The 13,257-nt window shown below is 42.1% G+C and overlaps 1 protein-coding gene across 1 annotated transcript in view; it reads left to right on the plus strand.

The window, feature by feature from the left end:
• The window catches only part of AFF3 (ALF transcription elongation factor 3), a gene marked incomplete at its 3' end in the record, with an annotated part of 474,001 nt that overhangs the window by 362,377 nt on the left and 98,367 nt on the right, over positions 1-13,257 (plus strand). The window contains exon 10 of the mRNA XM_084234797.1: positions 13,169-13,220. Coding sequence (XP_084090923.1) covers positions 13,169-13,220 — 52 coding nt within the window. The remainder of the gene's footprint in view (positions 1-13,168; positions 13,221-13,257) is intronic.

A 13,257-nucleotide genomic window follows, 5' to 3' on the forward strand; every position in this document is an offset into this window, starting at 1 on the left:
GTTATCCTATTCAAAAAAATCTCTTAATTAAGGACTCCTAGTAATTAACTTGTCAATAACAGTAGCCACAAAAATGCAAAAGCTGGTGCTGGGAACCAAAGAACAAATGTTAACTTGCTGTGCATATGACCTTCTAGATTCAGTACATTCTTACTGTTAAGTCACCTAATGGGGGCCTTGCTGGTGGTGCAAGGGGGTTAAGAAACAACCTATGGGGCTGTCCACAGCCACTACAACATCAGTTCGATTCCCAGCTGGCCAGGGAGCAATCCACATGGTGTGCAGCAGACCTCTCCTGACTCACCTGCTGCTCCCCTCAGCAGTGTATTTCAGCAAAATCTGCCTGTTCTCCTCCCCACTCTGTCTCTGGTGAATCCTCTCACCCCCCCCCCACACACACACACCTCTAGCCTGTACCCCAGTTCTTATATGCATAAATAAATAAAACTTTAAAAAACAAAATTTAAAAAGTCACCAATTAGATAAGCAAACTATTAGTTAGCAAGCAGAATAGGCAAACAGCTTATTAACTTACTAACCATTAATAATCAGCATCACAGACTTGAACCAAATATGTACATTTCTTATTTCCACTCTGGTTAGGTGCAAATATCCCCTTCTAAGGGGTTTTTGTAAAGAGATGGCCCCCATGGGATCTGTGCAGCCAAGAAAACTTGATGTTCCTACATGGGGTCCTCCAAACTTTCTTCTAATGTCTGCCCAGAAAGGATCATGTTCTTTCACACATTGTACTTGAATCATCCAGCCTTAGAAACTGAATCTTCTAATACCGGGAACATCAAGTTCAGAAACTAATTTTCTAGAGTTCCTTGAACAAAGATAAGAATTTTAAAACCATCTTTGCGGAGAAAGCATTCCTTATTAAAGTACTATTTGAAAGCCTCAGTTCTTTGAGAGAAATGACAGAACAGCCTTCTTTTCCTGTAATTCTTTCAGGAAGAAGCAGTTTTAAAATCTAATAAGTTCAGTGAATGCTACTTTATAACCATGGCCTGCATAGCCCTAAATGGAAGAATGCACAATTTCATATTTGTACAATCACACAAATTGTGTGGCACTCATCTCTCTGGGTAGACAGCTGTGGGATGTTCAGGGAAAGTTAGGCTGGCATTCCATTTCTCTTAGCCAAAGAGTTCCTCCAGCAGCTCAGCTCCCCTCCTATAACTGTAATTACAAGTGAAAAGAACACCTAGCACACTTTTTAAAATATGCATCTAAAAAAGCGGGGACCTGGGGACTACGATGTTTTGAGTTTCTTTTGTGAGAGGTGTCTTTACAAGACCCAAAAGAAGTAGAGAGAGATAAATGGAAGAAGTGTGCCAGACTCCCCCTACCACCTGGCCAGTGTTCTGTGAAGTGTTGCAAGGATGCCCCCAATTCTAGCTTCCTAGGCCCTGGCTCCCAGTGTGTCCCTCACAGATCCCACTCGGGGCCACCCACACTGGGTGCTACTTTCTGCCTCGCAGGTCTCCTGTGAGATTGGAAGTTCACAAGTATGCTGGCGTGCCATGCCACACGAACCTAAGTCATCAGAATTAGGAGCAGAGTGGGTCACTGACACACTTACCTGGCACAAAATGGGCCTTTGGGATCTCAGTTTGCACCACACATCCTCAGTGGAGGAAGCATCTGCATCAACTCTGGTCAAAGCCTTCTTTTCTTCCTCCCTCGGCAGCTCCACACTTTTAAATTACTAGGATCTTTACGGGGTTGGTTCAGTGCTTGTCCCTGTTAGGTAACAAGGGTAGAGAAGATTGAGGTCAGAAAGAGGACAGGGGACCAAGTGCTGAGTGGGGGTAAGGGGGATATAACCTGGAGATTCAAACATCCCACACTTTCTGTAAAGCATATTGTCCAATCTGGTCACATGTGGCTATTGAACAACTGAAATGTGTGTATTATCATGGGGAAATGGTATGCTAGCTTATATAAAATATAGTATTCAAATTAATTTTAATTAATAGTTGGGTTTTTTAGTTTGTTTCTTTGCTAATTAGGAGATTGTGCTTTTTTACTAACAGTTTGTTCAACTTGTTTCTTTTTACTTTACTGTGGCTATTAGAAAATTTTAATTACCTGTTAGTCTCACATTATACTTCTGTTGGAGAATTTGAATAATGACTGTTAGTGCTTTAGCTCAAGCAATTGGAAGTGAGCTTTATAAAGAACACACCTAAATATTTAGTACCATCCACTAGCATATAGGTTCCTTATTGATGCCTAACTTGGTGACTTACATCAGTATTTATCACCCCACAGTTTCTGTGGGTCAGGAATCTGTGAATGATTTAGCTGGGTCCTCTCATTGGGGGTCTCTCAGGAGGCTACAGTCAAGGTGTTTGCTGAAGTTAGTCACCTCAAGGCTTGCCTGGGGAAAGATTCCTTCATACAGCACTCAAGATTGTTGGCAAGATTCAGTTCCTTCCAAGTGGTTAGGCATTTGGCCAGAGGCCACCCTCAGTTCCTTGCCAGAGGGATTTCCTCCACTCAGCAGCTCATAACAGGAGAGCTCTTTCATCCAAGCAAGTCAGTAAGAAGAGGTGGAAGAGCAGGTAGAAGTCACCAATCTCACAAGTGATATCCCATCACCTTTGTCCTGCTTTGTTCTCTACAAGGGTGTGAATACCAGGACACTCGGGAGTGATACTTGGGAGTGTCTCAGTGGCATCCCCACACATAATGAGTGTTCACCTAACATTTTATTCATCCATCAGATAATTGCTCTTAAATGTCATGTACTTACTCTAAAGGATCTGTTAACGAATAATTTAACTGAGTAAATTTTAAAGCTCTTATTGGCTTTATTCAACAATTCAGTAATCAGACAGCATCCAATCTAACAGATGTTATATAGGCAAAAGAAGCTGGTGGGTTCTTGCAAGGTTACTTTCCTTTGAGAGCGAAGGGGTCTGTCAGGCAGATCACTTAACTAGTGCTGATCAGGCCATTACTGATGGACTGCTTTAAGAATCCATTCCTGGGAGGGCTAAAAGTTAAATATAATTTTGGTGACATGGAGATTAGCATAAATGGCTCCATTTGGGGTCTTTTGCCTTATTTTTAACAGATCTAATAGGCTACACTCATAAGTGCTTTTTTTTTTTAATAGAGGCATGCTTTATTTATTTATTTGTTTGTTTGTTTGTTTTGTTTATACATGCACTGGGTACAGTCAGAAGCGTGGGAGGGTGAGAGAATTCACCAGAGCCAGAGCGGGGAGCAGAGCAGGCAGAAGGACCGAAGTACACTGCTGAGGGGAGCAGCGGGCGGCAGGAGAGGTCTGCGCGCCATGTGGGACCCTCCTCCGGTGGCCGGGGAGCAGCCGGGGATCGAACCGGCGCTGCAGAGGCTGCGGGCAGCTTCGCAACCCAGCGCTCAACCACTGCGCCACCGGGGAGGCCCTCATAAGTGCTTATTAATGCATAAAGACACCCTGAAATAATGCATGAGAAATTACAGACCATACTGACTTCAGCGGACAAGAGTAGGAAGTGAGCAGGTAGACACAAGGATGGGAGGGAGACATTTAACTGAAAACCGTGTTTACTGTGTGGGAAGTTTTGAACTCTTCATATGCATTACCTTAAAGAGAAAAAAGAAAAAAAGAATACCCTGAGAGTGAGGGAAGTAAATTTATACTTCCACTTCCAAGCACGGTAGGCTTGGCTTTGCCCATCCTCTGTAAACAGGATGCCATTCCCCAGACTTCATCTAGGACCTTGAAGCTATCACAGGCACTCCCCTCTACTTCTCTGCTCTAGTGTTCATCCCGCCATATGAAAATAATTGGGTTATTTGTCCCTGCCTGCTGCTAAAACATCCACTCTGAGGGCAGGTACACAGTGTTCCTGACCTTGTGTACCAGTGAGTTAGGCTCAGTTGGTCATAGTAATTTGTACTACTCTAACAGATATGTCCATTGGGAGTCACATTTCACTGTAATAAGGAAGAGTCTAGAAAATAAAGCCAATGGGTTCGTTTTAACATAGAAGGAACACTATCCCTGTCACAAGCCCAGGTGGTGATCTGGCACCATGTCCCAATTCAGTCGTTGTTGCCACCTGGTGCAAGTCTCCAGGAAGCCTCTTGAGCATTACAGATTTACAGGACTAATGAGATTCTGTCCTATATACCATATTACATGAGGAGAGTTTCCATAAAGTAGTTGAGCTCTATATTCATGTAGCACTCTATCATCTAAAAGGCTGGCATAACCATTTTTTATTTGATTTTTAGAACGACTATTTAAAATATGTCTCCTAATCTATGAGAAGATGAACACTTAAAGAAATAAGAGGACTTCAGCCACGACTGCTGACTCCAGTCTTGTATCTGTAGCTGTGTACTGAAATTCCAATGTGTTAGTTTTACTTTTATTTATTTTTTTAAAAGATTTACCCATTTATGCATATAAGAACTGGGGTGTAAGCCAGAGGTGCAGGGCAGTGAGAGAACTCACCAGAGAGAGTGAGGAGCAAAACAGGCAGATCTACCAAAATACATTGTTGAGGGGAGCAGCGGGCTAGTCAGGAGAGGTCACCGCGCCATGTGGGCAGCTCCTGGGCTGGTTGGGGATCGAACTCATGCTGCAGTGGCTGGCAACAGCTTGATGGCACTGTCTTTAACCCTGCACCACCACAGAGGCCCTAGTTTTACTTTTAAATAAATCATATCAGTTTATCCCCAGCATCCCTTTTAATTCTCCAGCTGTCATCCTGGACTCTCCACCAGTAAAGGCACAGAGACAGAGCTCAGAGCAATGAAAGAATGTAGAAGCGATTTTATCCAAGTTTCTTATTGGAGAACTATGTCCAAAATGATTCGCCCAAGTTCATAGAGCTAGCTTGGGGAGCTGACACCGAAACGCTGGCTGATATTTCAAAAATTATTCCACCACCCAAAGTCTAGTATCATTAATGCTGTCCTCTTATTAGTGTGGATTTTTATTTTCCTTTGATTTCCATTTATTCCATGTTAATATACTATTAGGAAAAGCAGTTGCTCAGCCAACATTTTGAAGACACATGTTAATCCAGTAATCTCACCAGGGTTTGGCAGGCTTGCTGAGTGAAGTTGGCTATTCCAAACTTCTTAAATGGTAGAAAATGGGTTTTTTGTCCGCAGGGAAGACAGGCCTGTGTAGAATGCGGAAAGTGGCTCAGCTTATAAGCGGGGAAAAAGGACTATTGGAACTTATTGTCCTTAAGAAAAAAACAAGGTCATAAACAGAAGAGATAGAGAATGCACCTTCAACCCATGAGGAACAGGGCAGGAAAGGGGATAATTTGTGATTTCACAATCTGAACAATCCTGGGAAAAGGGAGTTCAAGAAGGAGATACATAAGAGCAAAAGCCACCTCCTGTGAACCAACCCTGCTTCAAAAAATGTAGACTTTATAAACCCTGGATTTAGAAAAGTCAGATTTCAAAAAAGTTAGATTCTCAGATCATCTAGTCCACCACTTTGTTTCATTCCTAATTTCTCCACTTGCTTCCAGACTAAGTACTTTATCTGTGCCTTCAATGCACTAAGCCTCCAACCCTCCAGGATGAGCCCATTCTAGCCTTCCTAGCCCCAGTTAACTAGAATGGCCTGAATTAAATTCTTCTGAACAAATGCCTAGAGGAAGGTTGTTACCTATTGGTGAAAATAAGCCCAGGCAGATGGTAGCACTGACCCTGACAGAGCAGTGGACTTCAGAAAGAAAGAAATTAGTTTTATAACTTTCCCTCCCATGTTCCAAGCAATGGAGATGATGGCTTGGGAAAATACCTACAGAAGGTGCATTGCATAACAAATAGGCTGTCACGCACTGCTAATTGCTAGGCTAGATACTTGCAACTATGAATATGGTTAATGGGAGTCATAAACAATTTGTCTTTGGCTTTAAATCTAAAATAGATGGAGAGAGTAGTAGCACCAGCTAGAGAAACAAACCTGAAACTCAAACAACCCAATTAAAACTCAGATTTTTAAAAAACCATTAAGATCTAGCAAAATGAAATGAACTTTAAAAGAGGAAAGGATTCAGATCAGTTAAGGGCCCCAAATGACAAGTAATTCCATGGAAATCTATTAATTAAAAACCACTGCTCTGTGAAATGACTGCCATTACCATTGAAGGCAGTTAATGTGCCTGTTTGCAATACCTGTGTAAGGTAGAAACGAGCGTGAAAAGCAATTGGCCATCTGTTAAGGACAGGCTACTGTTACTGCTTCCTGGCAAATTTTGGGCCTCAAAAATATAAGCACAAGTTATAACAGAAATGGACCTGTTGCTCAATGTACATAGGAAGTTACCATAATCAAATAATAAAGTTACATTCTTCTCCTTTTTTTCTTTTAAACTGTATTTTTTTTTTTTTTTTTTTTTTTTTTACTGCGGTAGCACTGGTTTACAACACTGTATATGATTTAGGAATATAGGCTCACACCTCTTCAGATGGCTGTTACCACACCATACCCAGTACCAATATACCAATAATTCTCCACCAGAGACCACTGGACCCCTTCCTCCCTTTGCTCAGTAGCCCCTTCTCTCCCCTCCAGTAGCCTCAATTCTGGAGTCAGATGTCGAGGGTTTGTGTTATTTTAGTTTTGTCTCTTCCATCGTTTCATTGTTTTATATTCCACATGTGAGTGAAATCATCTGGTATTTCTCTTTCTCCTTATGATTGTTTCACTTAGCATAATCCCCTCCAATTGCATCCCTGTTGTCATAATGAAAAAGTTTATTTTTTTTTATAGTTGAGTGGTATTCCGTTGAGTACATATACCACCTCGTCTTTATCCACTCATCTGCCATTATGTTGTTTCTATAACTTGGCTACTGTAAATAGTGTTGCAGTATAGCATATATCCCTGTGAATTAGTGACTTTGTGTTCTTCAGACACATAGGTAGGAGTGGAATTGTTGGAACATGTGATCGATATATTTTTAATATTTTGAGAAACTTCACTACCATTTCCCACAGGAGCTGTTCCAGTCTGCGTCTCTTTTTCTCCACATCCTTGTCAACACTTGTTGTTTCTGTTTTTTGATATGGGTCATCCTCATGGACATGAGATGGCATCTCACCATGGTTTTGATTTACATTGCCCTTGTAATAAGTGATGATGTGCATTTTTTCATGTGTCGGTTGGCCATTTTTCATGCTTTTTTTGAAAAAATGCCTAGTTAATAGATCTGACCATTTTTTTGATTGGGTTATTTTTTATTTATTGTTGAATTGTTTCAACTGAGTTTTTTGTAGATCTTGGCTGTTAGCCTCTTGTCAAATATGCAGATGTTTTTCCCATTCAATAAGGTATCTTTTCATTTCAGTGATAGTTTCTTTCACTGTGCAAAAGCTCTATAGTTTGATATAGTCACATTTGTTTATCATTGCTTTTGTTTCCCATGCTTTTCCCAAAAACCTCACTGAAGCCTTTATCATGGTGTGTTTTGCCCATGTTTTCTTCTATTTTATGGCTTCAGAGCTTTCTTCCAAGTCTTTAAGAAAAATGTCTTCAGCAGATGCTATTGAGAAAACTAGACCATCATATACAAAAAATGAAACCAGGCCACTATCTCACACTGCACACAAAAATTAACTCAAAATGGATGAAAGACTTGGATATAAAAATTGTTCCCTTTTCAGGCAGCTATTGGAGATATCTTCAGATGAGGATTCCGGGTCCCATTAGTTATGTATGTGAGAGCTTCACAGTTTTAAGGCATTTTAATATAGCTAAGATGGCAGTGATGATTTGAATGTAATATATGAGGGAAACTTGTCTCAGGATACAGTATGCTTTCCATGGCTAAGACTACCAGCCAATGAATGAGTAATTGCTTGGGAGTTTGGATGTTATTTCAATTGTTTGTGGCTAGACATCCATCTTTCCCTTTTAGACAGTGGTCCACCTAAGTAGTTGGCAACTGCAAAGGTAAATGTTTGTACTGGTTCCCCCTCCAGGGTTCTGAAGCAGACTCTCATCACACATCTTCCTCTCTGCATGCAAAGTCCTTGCCCCGTGTGAAAGCATGAAACCTTTCAGCCTGTGGCCCAAAACCTTCTAACCCTTTTGCACAAGTATTCAAGGGGCAGGCTATATGATGCCTGGGACAATGCTTTTTTTTTTTTTTAAGACTTTATTTTTATTTATTTATGCATACAAGAACTGTGGTGTAAGCCAAAACTACAGGGGTAGGGGTGGCAAGAGGATTCACCAGAGACAGAGTGGGGAGCAGAACAGGCAGATCGACTGAAATACAGTGCTGAGGGTCAGACAGGGGAGACAGGAGAGGTCTGCTGCACCATGTGGGTCAGCTCCCTGGCCAGGGGATCAAACTCATGCTTCAGTGGCTGGTGATAGCTTGATAGTGCTGAGACTTTACCCCTGCGTCACCAGGGAGGCCCTAGGACACTGCTTTTAAGAAACTATTGCCCAATGCAGTTCTCCAGTGAAAGATGAATAAAATATCAATCACTTAACTGTATATTTAAAAAGTCCTGCTTGAGTCTCGGTTCCTAGTTTTGTGGTCAGGCTCCACTGTGAAACAGACTCTCTACTGTCAGGAGCATTCCTGTCAGTACTTAACAGCTCCTCAGGTGTTGAGTACAGAAATCCAAGTTTCTCTGCACCTCCAGCAACACCTCTGTGCTCCAGCCTTAGTTGACAAAGTTCAATTTTATTGTCTTTTATTTCAATATCCCCCTTTGCAGCAGAGAGTGAATGCTGCTAAGGGCCTCCTCACCATGTGGTCAACCACTGGCTGTCAGGGCACATCTCCCATGCACTGAGGTGAGCAACAGGTTTTCTGTCTCCTGTAGACATGGAGTCAGATCAATCAGCCATGGCAGCACTTGCAACCTAAAATGTATTCTCCCCAAACAGTCTCTACATAATGCCATCTTTTAAATATATCTGAAAGTATTGCACACAATTTCATTTTAAGGCATTATTACAGAAACATCTCTTCCAAATTGTTTGCATACATGTGTTTTCTAAATGCAAATAAGAACTACCCTCATGGGTAAAAAGGGAATATTAATAAAACACTTGTTGAATGCTCATTCTGTGTCAGCTTCCATGCTAAGCACTTTCCAAGGATTGAGTAATGATTTCTCTGAGAAACCCTTTGACACAGGTATCCAGTCCCTCTACTAGTTGAGGGGTAGCACTAGTATTTGTCCTGGGCAGGCTGACTCCAGAGTCCATGCTCTGCCCTCCGCAGCCTGCTGACCCAGCAGTGCCCACCACTGAGGAGTTGCTATGAGGACTGAATGAGGTAATGTCTAGAAAATGCTTAGCAGTCCTGACAGCTATACCCATGCAACGTGAAGATCTGCTACTATTTGACAGGCGTTCAGTTACCTAAGGGACTCTGAGGCACTGTGAAGGGGAGGGACTGAGGTAATGTGAACAGAGTGGGTATGGGTGGATGGGTCACACTGACTGGAGAAAGGCCTGGTGGTACTCAAATGTCAGGGTGTAGGGGTATCAGGGTTTAGGAGTGTAGAAAGGGGTCACATGAGCCTGCATGATGCTGAAGCACAGGCCCTGTATTACAATGAGAAGACTCAAGCTCTGTCCTCCATCCTTCAGATCATCTCGAGGCTTTGCACTCCATTTTCAAAAATGAATCAGAGATCCCCATTCCTGCCTCATGGCCTACCACACATTGAACTTGCATTTTCTTTAATGGTTTAAAACATTTTTCTGTTGCTTATTCTTGTTTAAAATACCTGTCCTACCTATTTCCTTTTGCAAATAGGGTATCAAAATGTCTGACATGGGCAGGATGGAGTTGGGCGTGCCTGCAACAGTGCCACTATGTGCTCAGATAGGGCAGCACTGCCTGCACTCACTTGCCACTCACCAACTCTGACAGATCTTGAGACCTATGGGTGTCACAGTTTTTCTCTTGTCTACCCATGTTTGCTTATTCAGCTATAACCTTAAATATACTTTATCTCCTCATACTCGCTGTAAGTCTACTTTGATATCTCCAGCATTAAAAGCGGACTCCTCTGTGAATTTTAAGTCAGACCTTGAAGTAGAAGCTATCTTTGGAAGTTGAGTCACACAATCCAACTGTGCTATTGCCATCAGCGCAAAGCAGAAGGACCAGGCAGATTCTTTTTCTTTTTTCTTTAATTGAAATATATTTGGCACTAACAGTACACAAATTCAAGGTATACAGTGTGTTACTTTGATAAGCTTGTATATTATGTTTACCACTACACCAATAATTAGCATGTCTTTCATGTTATATAATTATCCCTTCTGTTTAGTAGTTGGAATACCAGTGTCTTAGCAAGTTTGATGATTGTGATGCAATGGAGTAGTCTCCCTTTAGCCACATTTTTGCTTTCTGCAGTTTCAGTTACCCTTGGTCAGTATAGTCAGAAATATTTACAATAACCAAGCTATGGAAACCAAGAGTAGATTAGACAGATGTGCATCTATCTAGTGGAGTACTACTTGGCAATCAAAAAGATAAGCTCTCACCATTTGCAACAACATGGATGCAACTGGAGGGGAATATGCTAAGTGAAATAAGTCAGAAGAGGAAAGACCAATACCAGATGGTGTCACTTATCTGTGGGTCAGAAAGTCAAACCAATATCAAACCCTAGAAATTTGACTGCAGAACTGAGGCTACCAGAGAGGGACTAGAAAGGGAGAGAACAAAGTGGGATCAGAGCACAGTGGGCTGTGGTGGTGGACTGTCTATGTCTTAGTAGTGGGTGTGCTGTGGTAACAATATCTGAAGGGGTGATCCTATAGCTCTGCCCATCCACAGGGCCACGCACACTGAGAATACCCAATGCTTGCAGAGCAGTCCTCAAGATTAAAACAAACTGAAGTTGGCAGTTTACCCCAAAAAAGGGAGTGAGAGTCAGAGGCAAGAAACTCTCTTGGGTCCCTGGTCTGTTTCATCAGATAGACATTTGTGTCTTTTCGTAAGAAAATAGTGCCCCAGCCCAGCCAACACAGTGTTATTGTGCTATGTGTCGTCACTGCGCCAGTCACCGGGAACTCAAGGACAAATAAGGGCACAGCCCTCTCTCTAGGATCTTCCCAAACAGTGTTCTAATAAGTCACCATGCTGTCTCCTCTCTTTGAAGCCAAGTGTATGTTCATAAGGTCAAGGGAAATGAATGATCTGCAAGACAAATGTAAAGATCAATTGGGATGATGCTCTGCAGTTTCTGCTGATGTTTTATTTGGTGCTGGTGGTTTAAATGTTATAAGATTGATACTTCTCACTATTTGTAAAATAACAGTAGCCAGTGAGGAAATAGTTTTTGTGTCCTCATGGATATGGCTCACATGACACACCAAAAACTGCTTAGAAATGTCTCAGTTGCAGGCCTCCCTGGTGACGCAAGGGGTTGAGCACTGCATTATGAGGTGGTCCGCAGCCTCTGCAGCACGGAGTTTGATCCCCGGCCAGCCAGGGAGCAAGCAACCCACATGGAAAGGCAGACTTCTCCTGTCTTGCCCGCTGCAGTGTATTTCAGTTGGTCTGCCTGTTTTGTTCCCCACTCTGTCTCTGGTGGGTCCTCTCACCCCCCATGTCTCTGACCTGTACCCCAGCTCTTGTATGCATGAATAAGTAAATCCTTTAAAAAAAAAAAAAAAAGAAAGAAATGTCTCGATTGTTCTGTCTAGAACAAATCCAAAAATTTTCAACCTTTGGAAACAAGGCAAATTTGTTTGATAGAGTCAAGTAATCAGACCTTAGAGAGTGTCCAGCATAAACCTTAATTTTGCAAATGAGGAAGTGGGCCAGAATTGGGGAGCTAAGGGACTTGCCCCTAACACACAGATGGTTGGGGCAGAGGGTTCACTCACTTTCCTGACAGATCTACACCAAGTTCACGTCAAAGGTCACTAAAATTATTTCCAAAAATATTCAGAGAAATATGCTGATTATTGGCCTATAATTGACCTTTAAAGGGACTGAGGCACATTTTAGGAGACAGTCTTTGGAAGGTGTCTTTAAGAAGAATACTGAGGCCTTGCAGAGTGCCTGTAGAGCACCAGTATGAGTGGCCTTCATCCTGACCCCTTGAGCCCCTGGGTCCATCAGAAATTGACTTCTGGGCCTCCACAGTGGTGCAGCGCTGGGCTGCAAAGTTGCCCGCAGCCTCTGCAGCACCAGTTCTATCCCCCACCACCGGCAAGGGTCCCACATGGCACGCAGACCTCTCCTGCCACGCTCGCTGCTCCCCTCAGCAGTGTACTTTGATCCTTCTGCCTGTTCTGCTCCCTGCTCTGGCTCTGGTGAATTCTTTCACCCTCCCGTGCTTCTGACTGTACCCAGTACTTGTATAAATAAATAAATCTTTAAAAAAAGAAAGAAAGAAATTGACTTCTCCTAGCCCATGACAGAATCAGCCTTCACACATTAGTGTTCTAGAGTATGCTTCTGATTAACTCATTTCTTTTAAAATGAGTTAAACTACGATTCAACAAAGAAACAATGCTAATAAGAATACAATCTTATCATCATAAATCATAAGATTTGAAGTTTTGTTTCTTTTTTTTAACTTAATTCTCATGGACCCCAAAACATGCTTCCCCAACTACCTCCATCAAGACTAAGGAACCCAGGGGCCACTGGGGAGTTGACTTCACAGAATCTCTCCCATAAGTTCCCTCCTCTTTGGTTCTCCTCACCCTGTCATATCGTCAGGCAGACGTGTCTCCAGATCTTTGACGGGTGAAAGACCAAGGCAGTGATTACAGAACAAGTTCAGTGCCTTTAGTTTCCCCGGGGTTCTGCTTGCTTCTCCTGTTTCCCATGAATGTTAATGGCGCTCCAACATAGCACCTGTCACATGGAAGACACTGAACAATCATGGAATTAAAGCTCCATAAGGGAAAATACAATTTCATTCTGCTTGTTTAAAATCTCATGTTCTTGAAGTAGTCCATCTTATCCAATAACAATTGTGCATTTCATTTTCATCATGTGGAAACTTATGATTTCCTAGGTGCTTCAGGAGAATAGGGCTCAAAGGGGGGAATTTTTTTAATTAGGAAATAAAATAGACTATTAATGAATGATTGCTATGAAAGAGATGATATTTTGGTACGAAATTATTTGGGATGTGCTAAATGTCCGTACCTCTTTGTTTTTTCTTTCAGAATGTTAGAAGATGACCTTAAGCTAAGTAGTGATGAAGAAGAGAATGAACAGGTAAGATTCTCTTTTGTGGTGCTGTTCTTTGAATGTG

This window comes from Talpa europaea (genome assembly GCF_964194135.1).
Source record: "Talpa europaea genome assembly, chromosome: 6".
NCBI lineage: Eukaryota > Metazoa > Chordata > Mammalia > Eulipotyphla > Talpidae > Talpa > Talpa europaea.